Raw genomic sequence first — 15,471 nt, forward strand, 5'->3', positions numbered from 1 at the left:
GCATTTGGCCGGTGGTAGTTCCGGAATAGCGTGCGGTAAGCCTGCGTTGGGCTTACTGCAGATTCATAAAAGGGCCCCTAAGTGATTTGAAAAAGAGCTCCTATATGTCCAAGATTCAAATACTCCAAAAGTCCTTGTAATCTTGAAATCCATAGATAATCAGTGCAATAATCCTGATTCTTTTTCACTCATTATTGTTCTCCTTTCTCCGACTTGGCTGCTGGTTTCACCCATTTGTGCCTTCAACAGGGAGAATATCGACAATGCATAAAAATAATGGGTTATCATTCAAGGAATATACGAAAATTTAATTATTTCTCATCACTTCTACTTAGCAGCTGAAAGATGCTGGCACTTCTGTATTTGTTTAAATCCCATGAAAGACAAATTAGCTCTCAATGGGGGTCTTTTACTAAGCTGCGGTAGCATTTTTAGTTGTGGTGGAAATCAGCAGATGGTAACGCCAAGATGCAATTCAGTCTCCACATTCAAACTCTTTGGACACAACATTTGCCATCTGTAAATGTATTCTTACTCTCTCGCTTTCCTAAACATTTTGAAAGATCACTACCCTGAGGTAAAGACTTTCTCTATTACAAAATATTTCATATTTTCCACCTGGTATGACACGTGTCAAAGTGAGACAACAAAGAAAATATTTTGCACAACTAGGAGCATGTAGCTCAGTGGTGTAGCACTGGTTGAGCTCGGCTTTCTGCTCCAAAAATATGTTCTGAAAATTTGCTTTCACAGATATTAAAATAGAATAGAATTCCCTCAATTATAAAATATGGAGAGCCAATGAAAATGAGAAAGAATTGAAAGTTAAAGGCTACATAAATAAAGTTTTTAAGATCATGAATCATACATACAAAACATAAATCCTAAAAAATATCAATAAGTTCAATACACAAAACCATGATTCTGATTTAAATACGTAATAATTTTTTCATGGGATTGAAAATTAAAAAAAACTTCTCTTTTGATAAGGTATCTATATATTTTATATAGAGGCTCATTTTCAAAGCACATAGACTTACAAAATTCCTTAGGTTACAAGCAGGTGAAAGCTTGGCTCTTCAACCAAGCCTTTAATGGAAGAAGTAAGTAACTTGATAGTCTCACTCACACACACAAGGAGTGACTCGGGCTGCACATACTACAGCAGGACACGTTTATCCACTCCTCCATGTGCAACTTTCTTCAAATCAGTCACCTTACTTTCTAATTCTTCCTACTTTCTTACCCATCTATATGTTACAACTTTGCCTTACTCTTCACTACCAATTATAATGTTCTATTGCGTATTGTGTTGACATTGCTAGTATACCATGCCATACTTTATAGCTGAATCAATCAGGGGAGGCGATCGGGATCGAGCATTAAACCAAACAGAACAATGTTGGATTTTTAGGTTTAACACTCTAGCACCCACAAGTTTGAATAACCACATTGAGTGGAAAGCATTTTTGTAATAACATAGGCTGTTCCTTTAAGATAGCACTTTACTTCAATAATATGAATCCCTTTAAATGTCAGACACCTTCTGATCAGATGATGGAGATAGTATCTGTTTAAAAACAGGCACCACTTTGATTGCTAGGAGTCCCGCAGCAAGAACATGCTGGACTCGTGAAGGTAGGTCTTTTTTTCACAGAACTCAGTATAGCGTAACCCCATCGGTCCTCTCTCTGAAATGTTATATTTTCATAGGGCAAGAAATAGTAGTCAAGGGCACAGCTCCTGAAGAAGCACTCGAGGAGCACACCCAATCGATTAAACTACAGCCCAGATAAGTGCAAAATAATTTTCTATTTGAGAAACGGCTAAGCTAAAACATAATTATAGCTAATAGCACTAAACTCGGAGGTTTTCAGACTTATGAGGAGCCTATACTGTATCTGATTATAGCAGAAAAATGTCCGCATGAGATACGAGGCAGTCTGTCATTCACGTAAATATAACAAGAAGTGAATGCAGAGCATCTGAAGTCTTTCCTCCGGCAAGAAGCACATTGAGAGCAATTATCTTGCTATAGTGTGTATTTATTTTATTTTTGTTACATTTGTACCCCGCGCTTTCCCACTCATGGCAGGCTCAATGTATGGAAAGTATATTCAGCAGCAAGTTCCATATGTAGAGTTAATAGATAAAAGTCTGCAAAACAGGTTTTGAAAATATTGATTTGGATGTTTTGAGAAGAAATTCATCCAAATGCTGCTTTTTGACACTTTTTCTCCTTCGAAAATGAGCCCCATAGTAATCTATGGAATTTTGAAAGTCTAAGTGCTTTGAAAATGATCCCCATAGGCATCTATGGTGCTTTTGTATATTTCTCAAAAATACTTCCACAAACATGTATCAATAAATACTTAACATCTTCTATGGATAACCAAAGTCTTATTCAAATACCATTTTCTTTTAAGGACCTCATACATAAGACAAGAAACCTGTACAAGTGGGACACTGGCCTTGTAATAATATTTGTGACTGCTGCACAATGACCATTGCTGGTCATGAGAGGAGGATCTCCCTTGAATAACACCCTTATTAGAATGCATAGAACAACTTCTCGGGAACCTTCATATGTTTTCTACATTATTATATGTCCCTGCCAAAAGGTCAATGTGGGACGTACTCAGAAATGTATCAGACTCAGAGTAAATGAACATAAAGAGCCATTTACAAACATGCAGAGCTGCAGCACCTCTTGTGGAAAATTGGATTACTGTTGTATACTCAGTACTGGATTTTGAGTAGTATATAATTGATAATGTTCTCCTGTTATCTCGGGCGGGGTGGGGGTGGAATCAGGGTTGATATTTAACATACAGGGAGCAATACTGAATTCACTACTACTACTACAAATCATTTCTATAGCGCTACCAGTCGTACGCAGCGCTTCACAATTGAAATTCACAAGTTGCAGACTCTCTTTTCAATGGATCTGAATGATGTTATTGAGTGGCAATCCCTTTTGTAATTGGATGGTAGTTAAGAGTTTTTATTGATTGGTAAATGACTATAGTTTGGGTACTTTTGATTGGTCAGTTTAAATAGAAAATCTAATTGTATTGGTTGAACCATACTTAAAATTTGTATAAAAGGTTGGGCACCATCTTCACTTATATCATCCCTATAGGAATTATTGGGTGAAGTAAATTTGTTTGTTTATTGTGGTGGATGGATTTTAGTTAATTTCAATGTAGTGGATTTACTGTTTAATGTGTGCTTTATGACACATAAGAGCCCTTTTACTAAGCTATGTTAAGCAGCTCATGCTGGGTTTTCAGCAGAGTAGTCAGTATTGCAGCCTAAGCTATTGTCTCCTCTGCTAACAAAGGCAGCCTTTGAGGTAAAAACCCCACATTAGCTGCCTTACATAGGCGTGGACAGAATCTGGGCATCACATGGGCAGGCAGAGGTGTGAGTAGCTATAACAGCTAGTGCACAGGTAGTTCATGTTTTATTTTTAACATTGTACCTCACTGTGGAGAGCCAGGCGATATAGCAAATTTAATAAACTGTAACTGTATTTATTTATTTATTCAGAACATTTACACCCCGCTTAATACCACTTAAAGCAGCCTCAAAGCGGCTTACAATGAACTGATGAGCCAATTACAATGACAGTGGAAGGGACAAAGGAAGAAGGGAAAGGCTTTGGCAGATCAGAGGAGATACAATTACAATGAAATCAGAAATTAATTAGATAGAAACAAAGAAACAGAGAAAAATAGACAATACGGGGAGGTGCAAAATAGTCCAAAATGGTCCATAAGTATGATGGTAGGAAGGACTTCAGGTGATGTTTTGAGGCCGAGGTGTAGGCTGAAACCCTGTTTTCTGCCTGTGCCAGTTGCCGATGGATGAGAGGGTATTTGACTCAGTTGGCTTGAACAGTGGCAACCGGCTGTACCATGTGCTAGCTGTCACGATGGCTGATAGCACATCCAAACTTACTGCCACCTCAAGAGAAGGCACAAGAGAAGGCAGTAAGTTCAGCTGCACTACTGGCAGTCTGGTAGTGCCAAGTGCTGGCACAGCAGATGTGGCAGTGGTCTCACTGAACCCCCTCAATCAGGCATCTGCCTACTGCAATCAAGCTGCAGCACCCCCCAACCCTCCCAAGCAGACTCAGATCCCCCCATCACAGACCCCTCCTGAACAGAATTTTGAATCCCACCCCAATCGGGGCCACCAACAAAAAAACCCTTCCCCTATTTCTACCCTCCCCCCTTGGGGATTTACCTGGGGCTCTGAATTGGTGGGGCAGTGGATCTCAGGTGGCAGAAATTTCTCACCCTCCTTTTGCCAGCCAGGGTTGACATTTCTATCCAAAATAGTGCAGATGAATCCTTGCATTAGTTTCACGGCACTACCAATATGGGTCATCTTTGGATGGAACCTAGTGCTAGTATCACAAGACTTCTGTTAGGGGTAATCTGTGTATTTTGGATACAAGCATTGATCCGGGTGCGGAAGGGGACAGTTGCCACCTGTGATCCACTGCTTCCACCAATTTGGAGCCCAAGGTAAGTCCCGTGTAGGAGAAAGTTAGTGATCAGGGGGCAGGGTTTTTCTGTTGGCAGCCCTGATTGTTTACAGGGATGTCAGGGTTGATCTTAGGTTAGTGATGGGTGGGATCTGAGTTGTGTTGAAGGGTAGGGATGCTGTTTGTGGGCAGGGTCTGTGATGGGGGTGGTCAGATTCTGCTTGGAGTGGAGGTGCTGAAACCTCATTAAGGGATGCTGTATTCTGTTTGGGAGGGCTGGTTGATGGGGGGGGGGGGGGGGGGCTGCTGGGGGCAGAGTTGTGTCAGGGGATGAGCATGTCAAAGAGGGGGCCAGGAACAGGTAGCACCACCTTGGGTAGCTGTCATTTTGTATGTTAATGCACGGCCATCAGCCCAGGAATGTAACATGATGGCTGTGTGTTAACTATGTGCACATACAGAGCAGGTGCAGGGCATACACATAACCCTCTGTTCCCCACATACACTTATTGCAACGGCTTTGCACTTACCGCATGTTAATATTTCTGTTAAACTTGCAACAAGTGCAAAACCTTCTGCACTTTAGTAAAAAGGCCCCAAAGATGCCTATTAGGCATATTTTCAAAGCACTTTGGGAGGCTAAGTTCCATAGGTTTCTATGGAACTTTGGGAGGCTAAGTGCTTTGAAAATAAGCCTATATGTGTCTTTATACAATAGACCCAAAATAGGTGCCTACTTGCCCTCCCAATCTAGATAACCTAAAATAAAATTACTCTTCTAGACAAAATAGGCTCCTAAGTTTAGGAGCCTTAACAGGTAAGATTTTCATATAGGAATCTAGGGTTTCCTTAATATATTTTAGTCCCTATATATTTTAACAATATTGTTTTTTTTTTTTTAAATCTTTGAATAGAAGCTATAATCTTGCCATTCTTCTGTCTGATTTAAACTCAACCTGTATGTACTCTTTATAGCAGGTCCTGATAGAAATCTAGCAGATGGAAGTCCTGGTGTATGGGAATGCTGTTTTCATCCAACACAAACAAACTCTGAATTTTCAGTCTGTAGATGTCCTTGGTGTTTGTTAGCAGTGAGTGACACAGGTCTGCCACAATCATTGCATAGGTCACTTCTGAAGATGAGACTGTGAAAGACAAAAAAAAAAAACCCCTCTTCATTTTCAAGGAAAGGGTACAGATGTTTGAATTTAATTCAGCTCATAATGCATTTTATTTCTTCCCACTTCAGAATATAGTGACATTTAGAACTCCTCAAAGGTCTGAGGAGAATCAAGCATAGCCTAGCTGCTGTTCAAAATCTCGCCTGCTGACTGCATTTAAATTTCAATCTTCTGTATACCTCCTAGGAAAAGGATCAATGCCAACAAGTCTGCTTGGGTCTGACTGTATAGTGGATTTATGAAGGACATGACTTTTATCGAGAAAAGGTGCTGGTACTAAGATGCTGGGGGATTTCTTGTGGTAGAAGTAGAAACCTGAGTGATCACCCCCTGCAACCGGTTGCACAATGCCTCCTCCTTCCCATTCTTACTCCCACCACTCCTCTGCCACCTTCATCACAGGGGAGGGGAGGAAAGCGGGGGGGGGGCCGTGATGTTAGCGCTGCACGCGCTGAATAGGTAGGAGAGACGGGTGCAGAGGTGGGCACGAGCCAGCCACTAGCTCGTGGACGGAGCTGAGCAGGAGGCTCGTGCCAGAAGAGAAAAAGGAGATTTGGGGCTTTCAGGGACAATCAGGTACCAATATTTTTATTTATTTGTAAAACTACTCATATGTACATGTGTAGAGTTGGTTTAATTTAATTTTAAAAAAACTGTATTTGCATGCTGGGGAGTTTGGAATGTGGTAGGCTCGTGCCAGTGGTGTGAGCTGGGGAGAAGATTCTAAACGGGGCAGTTGGCAGTTGGGAGGTAGGTGCAAAGCTGACCAGACCTGTAGTAAAGGTCTCTGGTCAGCTGAGAGTGAAAAAATTCTAAAAACTGACAACGTGTGTGTTGAGAGAGTGACTTAAGATTATTGATTAACTTGTCCAAAGCCTGCCGCGTCTTTAAAGGCTTTTTAAAGTTGTGGTTGGAAACTGTGTGAGCTGGCTGAAGTGTTTATGATAACATAAGTTAATACAGTCAGCAAGACTTAACTGTTTAATAAGCTGGTAAAGCTTGTTCAATGAACTACTTGTCCTGTGAGATGTACAGGACTAATGTGACAGTTTAAATGTTCATTTCTTACTGTCAGATTAAGCAGGGGTTTTGTGAATAATTTATAAGGAGGAAAGAAAATCCCTGCAGATTACAAAATTAATTGCTTTTATTGTTTTAAAATTTTAAAGTTAAAGTGCATGCGGGGTGGTGGAGACAAGATTTGCAGGGAGAGAGAGAGAGAGAATACTAATAGTACGGTAGGAGGCTTCTAACATAATATGGTGTTGAAGATGTAGACAAAATATTCTGACCCCTGCTCCAGAAATCAGATGCCAGTGAAAAGGTAACAGTAGGTGGGACAATCAGACTCTGATCCAATAGGATTCAAACTGGACTTTTACGAGGGAAGTAAAAAATCCAGTTACAAGGGAGGAGCCATTTTCCTCCCCTAGAAGGGACCAGAAAGGAGGTCTTTCCTCTCCTGGAAGGGGTCCAACTAGAAGAGCAATGAGTGGGGAGCCCCACCCAAGGGCCCACTAGAGCCTTAGCTCCCTGCTCAAGGGACTAAAAGGGAGGAGTAGGAGCAGTAATTATACAGGGGTTGCCAGCCTGTTAATCAACTGTTCCCTGGAGCCTGAAGAAAGAGACTGAAGTATTCCCATTTTACAACAATCTGTTCAGAGAGGTCAGTCTAAGCCACAGCCGTCCCTGTGAGGCACAGATTTCCCTAAGGCAGAAGGTGTGCTCATGAGGAGCTTGGACTCAACTCCTTAGAGAAAAGTTATACCGGCTGATATCAGTATACCCCAATCAGGGAAGGGATTGAAGGCTGCAAGCAATGATACAGGAAGTTAGCATACAAATATGGGTCAGAGGATATTTCACCCACCTGTTTACAAAGGCAAGCTTCCAGCACTCAGGAAACCCATACCATCTTAAGAGAATTAACTGCCAGCACTGATGTAAGAACACAGTAACCCTGTTACCATCCATTAAGAGAAGTAACAGAGGCTTAGTAAATCAACCAATATAACATCTAAACTGAAAGAAGGAACCACCTAGTTTTAAGTGACAAGAATGCATTTAAATCATCTCTTCTAGAATACCAACTAGCAGAAAAGTATGCACCCTGTTTTGATGGCATGAACTTTCCCAACAGGTGTATACATGGGTGGAGAGCGGGCAGAGCAGGGAGGGCCTGCAAATATGCAGATAAATTATAATATTCTATAATCTATGTATGTTCTGGTTAACATCCAGGCATGAGCATTTATACTAGCCATACAGCTGGTGTAAATGAGCATGCCTTAAAACGTAGGTATATTTTTTGCCACTTGTGCTAGTATTCTATAAAGACAAGTAGGACCCTACTTTTTCCTTTATAGAATAGGCTTGAAATAGGTGCCTGATTACCCTTTTATGTTAGCCATCCTGTTATAGAATTACCCTCATGATTTAGAAGGATATGGGGGTGGGGGTGAGGGTGGGGCATCCCTTATTCATGGTGTCCTGACCAGTCACCTAGATCACAAACTTCACAATATGGCCCTGTGCGGAGTCAGGAGTTGAGCTGCTAGGAGTGAAAAAGGAAGCCAGGCTTCAGTAGCTGATCAAAGAGAAACCAAACCAAGAAGCACTTATAGTTTGGAGGCAGTGTACCCTTCCAAACTCCACCTGTTACCTCTTCATGCTGCTGCCATGCTATTTGTTTGGGCTGATAAGCATAATGAGCTCACTTGGGATGTAATTTATTTTTGTTACATTTGTACCCCGCGCTTTCCCACTCATGGCAGGCTCAATGCGGCTTACATGGGGCAATGGAGGGTTAAGTGACTTGGGGAATAACTGCAATTTTTGTGAAAAGGGGAAATGATATTCCTCTCCATTCCTTTTTTGGTTTGAGATTTGACTATAAGTCCGTTCCAATACAGAGCTGCCAAAAAGGAGCAATTTTAAGAGATTTTTTTAGGCCATGGCATCACATAAGCCCTATCACCCTCCTGCTCCTCATGTCTCCCTAGTAAATTAATGTATTTGTGCTGGTGACTGTAGGGCTAGAGGAGATATATCAGCTACACCCTATCCTTAACTTAGCCAGCTATCACAGAAATCTTTACTAAACTTACCAATTTCCCAAGTTTGTAGCCAGGGCCGGTCTTAGCAAGTGCGGGGCCCTATGCAGACCAATTTGGTGGGGCTCCACCCTAGCTCCGCCCCCATCCTAGCTCCACCCCATTGATAAGATTATTCCATTTTTAGAAAATTTTTTTATGTATGAAATTTCAAATAAAGACAAATGAAGCTAAACTTGTACAAAAAACTGATTGAAATAATAAGCACAATGCTATCATGAAACCTCCCCTCCTCAGGAATTATTCAGTTCAAGTCCACTACAATTAGTAGTTCCAATTCTCATAACAAAGGAGAATAAAGGAAAAATATTAAGAAAAGATCCAGTACTTTCAAATTCCCCTATTACTCTGTAACCCATCAAACCAGAGAGGCAAGTAGCCACATCAGTTACTAAAATAGTTTGAACTGATTGTACCTACTTTATATCAGATTTTGCTACTTCATGATTTCCATTCTCAGATTTTAGCTTAGTAATCTTTTCTTCCTGTGATTGCAGTCTAGCTTCCAATTGATTAATTCGAGGTGTCATATCATTAATTACTGGAAGCAGTGTTTTAGCTAAATCTGCTATTGCCATCCAAATTTTTATCAGGAGAAATATCTGCAGATCTATGTAAAAATAACCCAGATATGTTAGAAACAGTCTCTTCCAAGCCAGAAGATCTTACTTGCTCAGCTTCTCCAGCAACTAATGTTGTTGGGCCAAATTCCTCTCAGGGAGGCAGACATTTCCAACCCTTGCACAGTCCGCCAGCGTCGTTAGATGAGAGAGACACTTCTCCTGATCTCCTGCCTGCATGGAATCCGATTTCGATTTGGCATAAGTGCACAACTGTTGGCGTCAGCAACGATGGCTCACCTCACGTCCTCACCACCTCCGACCAAGCTCCAGCTTTTCCCGCTCAGTGACTCCCGCCCTTGCGTCTGGAAACAGGAAATACATCAGAAGGCGAGACATTGAGCGGGAAGCTGGAGCCTGGAGGTGAGCCGTCGTGCTGCAACTGTCTGTCGTCGCTGTTGGGGCCATCGCTGCCTGGGCTGGCTCGCTGGCATCGATCAGTTAGTCGCCGGGGTCTGGGGACTCAGGAGCTGACGGTGGGCTCAGCGGACCCAAGCCGGGGGTGGGCGCCGCACCGGTGGTGGCGAGAGCGGAGTGGCTAAGCCGCGGGAATGGGGATCATCTCAGGTGACTAAGGCGAGCAGCGGCGGAGGTCGGAGCGGAGGCACGAGCGAGGCAGAGTTGAGGCGTGCCGCGCGGGGCCCCCTTAGGCCGCCTCTGCCTAAGACCGGTCCTGTTTGTAGCTATAGTTTTCTATCCTCTGTCTCTGCTCATTGGTCTTCTCTTATGCTTCCTTTCTGCTTTCACATTTCTTTTCTTTGATGAGAACTATTTTCCAGTCTCCCTCTCATTTCTTTTTGCTCCATGCTTTTCTCTTTATTCACTTCCTTCTGTTCTCACGCACCCCTCATGACACTTCTCACCCTTTTCTTACCTTTATGTCTCTTCTCTCCATTAGAGGCCAACCAAATTTTGGTTATGGCGCTGAATTGGCACCAAATCTTTTTTCTGCCCAGTTTCAGCCAAAAGGTTATTTTAATTCTCGGCCATGTTTTTGATTTCAGATGGAAATGACCATGTGTTTTCAGTGGAAGCCGAAAATTTGTGCTTTGTCCCATTTGTTCCCTTCCCTCCCCTCACCAGCCCAAACAGGACTTGCCCCTCCTTCCAGACTCCCCCCCCCCCCAAACTATTTGTACCTACTTAGGAATTAGCTTCTCTATGGTGTTACAACATCAGCTGTCACTTCAAGTGTGGCACTGCCACTGTACATGCACCTTGGTTTTTAGTTTGTTTTCATTAGCTGCAGTCCATATGTGTGGAGGCTATTTTGCTTGGAGATAAAATATAGTCTTTCATTATTTAAATTATTATATTCTGGCTTGGATACTAAGGGTTTAGCAGAGGGATGCTGATTGCAAGCTCTGACAATCTCCAGTGGCCCTCACTGGTTCACATTCACATAAACTGCAGTTTTGGTTTTGGCTGAAAGCTTTCAGTTTCAGTCGCAGTTTTGGTTGGCCTCTGCTCTCCATTATGACCTCTCTGCCCACCTTTTTCTGAGCCCTTCTTTTCCCAATCTTATACTGCTACTCTCCATCTCTTCTAGCTCCTCTTCCCTCTGCAGCTTGTGTTCTCTCTGTTTTTCTCTCTCCAAGATCATGTCTCCTTCTCCCAGTTACTTTCCCCATCACAGCCCATGCTCTCTCTCTCTCTGAGTTCCTCACACTCACACAGCCTGTTTCTACTCTCCTTGTCAGTAATTCCTTTCAGTACTCTTCACCCCTTCCTAGCCCCTCTATTCCTCTCCCCACAGCTCCACTCAACCTCTGTCCCCATCACACCCAGCCTCTCTTCCCCTTACAGCTGCCTTTTGCTACTAACAACTCTTTAATGGAGGAGTAGCCTAGTGTTTAGTGCAGTGGACTTTGATCCTGGGGAACTGAGTTCAATTCCCACTGCAGCTCCTTGTGACTCTGGGCAAGTCACTTAACCCTCCATTGCCCCTGGTACAAAATAAGTACCTGAATATATGTAAACCGCTTTGAATGTAGTTGCAAAAACCTCAGAAAGGCAGTATATCAAGTCCCATTTCCCTTTCCAGCTGTAGTCTCCCTCAACCAGTAATCCTTTTCAGTACCCGTTACCTCTTCCTATCTCCTCTATTCCTCTCTCAGTATTTCTCTGTTTTTTTTTTTATTACTGGAACTGCTATATGTTATTACTTTGGCCACACATGTAAAATTGTCATTCCAATAAACTTATGTGACTCAGTCTTCTTTCCTTTTCTCAGTGTCTATCTGCTGCTCGTCCCTTTCTCATGGCAGTTGTAGGCAGGAAGTGCCTTTCTACTAGGCTACAACAGCTCCCTCCTCCCCCTGTAGCCCATTAGTCACATACAGCTAGTCAACAGGGTGCAGCAGTTCATTCTACCTCCTGTAGCCCACTAGACAGATACAACTAACCAACTAGCTGCAGGAGGTGGTGGGAGCAATAGCTGGGATACATAAACACTTCCTTCCTGCCTTCCCTTGATGCTCTGCAGCTTGGAGCTTTCTCTTCCCAATTTAATAAAATACATTATATAATATTGGGGGTGCCCAGGCACCCACTGTACATGTGGGTGCCTATGCATGTATACATTTACTCATGTGCTTTTCAAGAACTGAGGCAGAAATATACCTCAAGCCATGTCCTTTTCTCTTCAACTTACATGGATACATTTTGGTAGTCTACTGATTAAAACAAAATGTATCAATATGTCAGTGGCAAATGTTTAAACCAAAGTATTTATATACCAAAGTATTTATATAGTTAGCATGGATGCTGATCTTACAAGTACTCTTAGATATCAGCCAATTCATTTTTATATATCAGATCACAGTTGTAATTAATAATTTCTACTGACTAGTGCATATTTTAACCATGATTTCAGATACAAACCTATGGTCCTGTTCAGCCAGTCAGGAGGGATATTAAGAAATATTTTCTGTATAATTTCCGAAGGCACATGAATCTGGATCACTTGTTCTCCATCTACTGCTGTCAAAAGTGCTGGCCTACAACAGAAAGGTACATGCCATCAGACAAAAAAAAACAAACAAACAAAAAAACCCAACAAAATCACAAAATCAATGGAAACATTGATAAACTCACTAAGGCCTTCATTAATGTTTTATACTCAAATATATAATGCTTTAAAGATATCTACAAAACTATACATGGTATCTAGTACAGAACAACAAAGTTTTGGCTTCAGCACCAAAACCAGCCTCAAATCTACATTCAGCCTTGTTTTGATTTTGTCGAAAAATGCCAGTACAATACATTATATTTTATACAAGTTCTGATTCATGAAGGTTTTTGCCAGATAGATAAAAAATTGGAAGACATTCCTTAACAAAGAGTTTTGGAGCTTATTTACCTATAGTAGGTTTTCACTTGGTTTACTGGTAAGCAGCTAAAGCACTGTAGATATATCTTATTTTCATCTGTCTTCAGTTCAGACCCACAAACTCCACAGCCAGAATAAGTGATAGCAGGAAGAGAGGATAGAATGAGTTCCAGCGGTGTATTAGAATCCAGGACAAGTTGTCTGTTCTGGGGAGCAGGCATGATAAACTGCAGCTCAGCTAGGTGAGCATGTACTTGGATTTCTCCTAAAAAGACAGAAAAAATAGCTTTATCTATATTACTGAAATCTCTTTGCATTTTATTCATTTCTTAATGCAGAGTTCTAGAAAACTGTGGGTCCGATATTCAAACTGATTTAAGTGAGCAGATTGAGTCTCCTGCCCACGTAAATCTTGCTCAATGGGCCAGGTGCCGATATTCAGTGGCACTTAACTGGGCAGTACCACTGATTATAGTGGTAATAGTCTATTGTCCATTGCCCTCTGATACAAGGGAACCATACAGAATGCCTAGAAGAATGCACTCTATTTGAAATGCTACTTAAAAAAAAAAAAAAAAAAGAAATGCACTCTTCAGGTATGTTTGTAAAAATTTGATTACATGTGGACTAGCTTACATAAATATATGTTGAAGACACTCACCTGAAAATTTCTTCTCTAATAGAGCTGCAATCCCTATGACTTCTTCCATGGGAGAAACCTTATGCTTTTGATATTGAGCTTTAAAGTCAATGGCTCGCTTGTCATCATCGAAGATACACTCACAGGATGACCATGGGGTAGTGTGCAACTCAATCTCCCCTGAGAGGGAATTCCGTTGGGAATAAATATTTCTAAACTCCCATAAGTGATCTTAAAATAAAAATTAGACAAAAATAAATAGCTGTTAAACCACTTTACATGTATCGAAAACACTTTTGAGTAATCATTAAATACAATACCAAAAAGTAATCCAAGTTATTGGCGTCATTAACCTCAGTCATTTGGTTTTAGAACAATAAACACTGCTTCCCTATCTTTTCATTTTTACATTCACACTTCATCTTTTTAGGCCAAAAAGGTTACTCAACGCACCGCAAAAATCAATAAATTCAATTCAAATCAAATTCATAGACTACTGTTCAAACACATTCAACAAACAACAAAATAATTACAAATAAGACAGTACCCAGCAGGGGCGTATCTGGACTCCGGCGGTAGGGGGGGCCAGAGCCAGAGGGAGGGGGCACATTTTAGCCCCCCCCCCGCCGCCGAGCCCCCACCGCCGAGCCCCCACCGCCACCAATGACTCTCTCTACCCCCCTCCCGCAGCCAACCCTCCCCCGCTGCCGTTCTTACTTTTGCTGGCGGGGGACCCCAACCCCCCGCCAGCCGAGGTCTGCTTCCACCTGCCGCTGCCGTAAAAACTTCTTCAGCCGGCGGGGGACCCCAAACCCCCGCCAGCCGCCCCGCGGTGTTTAAAATTCATCTTCGGCCTCCGTGGCCGTGCTGCTGTGATAGGCGCTGTTGAAATCCACTTCGGAGTCTGACGTCGCAGCACGTACAACGACGTCAGACTCCGAAGTGGATTTCAACAGCGCCTATCACAGCAGCACGGCCACGGAGGCCGAAGATGAATTTCAAACACCGCGGGGCGGCTGGCGGGGGTTTGGGGTCCCCCGCCGGCTGAAGAAGAAGTTTTTACGGCAGCGGCAGGTGGAAGCAGACCTCGGCTGGCGGGGGTTGGGGTCCCCCGCCAGCAAAGTAAGAACGGCAGCGGGGGAGGGTTGATGGCGGTAGGGGGGTCCAGGGCAAAATCTGCGGGGGCCCAGGCCCCTGAGGCCCCACACAGATACGCCCCTGGTACCCCAGCAATACAGATTTGATCCTATCATCTAGGAATGCCTCCCTCCCTACTCTCACAAGATAATACAACTGCTTGCACATGGCAAATCAGATTATCATTAAGGTTACACAGTTGGCTGCTTTCACTCGGGTTGGTATCTCAAACCAGCCTTATATAGTAATAGGTGCAACAAGATTCAGCTTAACAACTTTTAAAACAACAAAATATGTCCCTCAGGCATAGGATTTGGCCTCACTGCCTTCTCCTAAAGGTCAGCATTTCCGTAACTAATCTGCAGTTCCAACACTTGCATTATAGATAAACTTTTACCACTTATGGCCATTAAGAATAATGTTTATCTAATGCACCGCATATTCTTCTTCTCTAGCAATAACAGTGGATAGGTGTCTAGACATATATCTTTTCATTTTATAACAGGCTGCCTAAATTTAAGTGCCTGTCATGCAATTAAATTTGTACGCATAAGTGTACATTTATGTGCATACATGGCAGCAATGCGACCAGCCACTATTCTATAATTATGTACTAAACTGGCTCAGTGCATAATGACAAGGGGCAATGGAGGGCACAGGGGGCATGGAGGAGAGCACAGGAGGCCCAGAGGGGGCATGGGGGCAGGGGACACGGGAGACCACAGAGGGAAACAGGGGGCACGAGGGACCACAAAGGTAGAACAGAGAATAGAGGGGCATGGTGGGAGCACAGAGGGGAATGGGGCAGCACAGAGGGGGCATAAACCCTAGGCGCTTTAGCCTTTCCTCATGGGGAAGCCATCCCATCCTCTTTATTCGAGGTGCAGTAGTTATTCTTGAAATTTATCAGTGAAGTGGAGAATCTTCTTACTCTGATTCTATTATGGAGAG

General features: G+C 42.7%; 1 protein-coding gene across 1 annotated transcript in view; it reads right to left on the minus strand.

The window, feature by feature from the left end:
* Positions 1-5,119: 5,119 nt before the first annotated feature.
* Positions 5,120-15,471, minus strand: part of SHLD2 (shieldin complex subunit 2) — a 129,279-nt gene continuing 118,927 nt past the window's right edge. The window contains 4 exon segments of the mRNA XM_030203299.1: positions 5,120-5,640; positions 12,293-12,408; positions 12,774-13,008; positions 13,405-13,614. Coding sequence (XP_030059159.1) covers positions 5,465-5,640; positions 12,293-12,408; positions 12,774-13,008; positions 13,405-13,614 — 737 coding nt within the window. The 3' untranslated portion in view covers positions 5,120-5,464.

The sequence above is a fragment of the Microcaecilia unicolor genome, chromosome 5 (genome assembly GCF_901765095.1).
Source record: "Microcaecilia unicolor chromosome 5, aMicUni1.1, whole genome shotgun sequence".
NCBI lineage: Eukaryota > Metazoa > Chordata > Amphibia > Gymnophiona > Siphonopidae > Microcaecilia > Microcaecilia unicolor.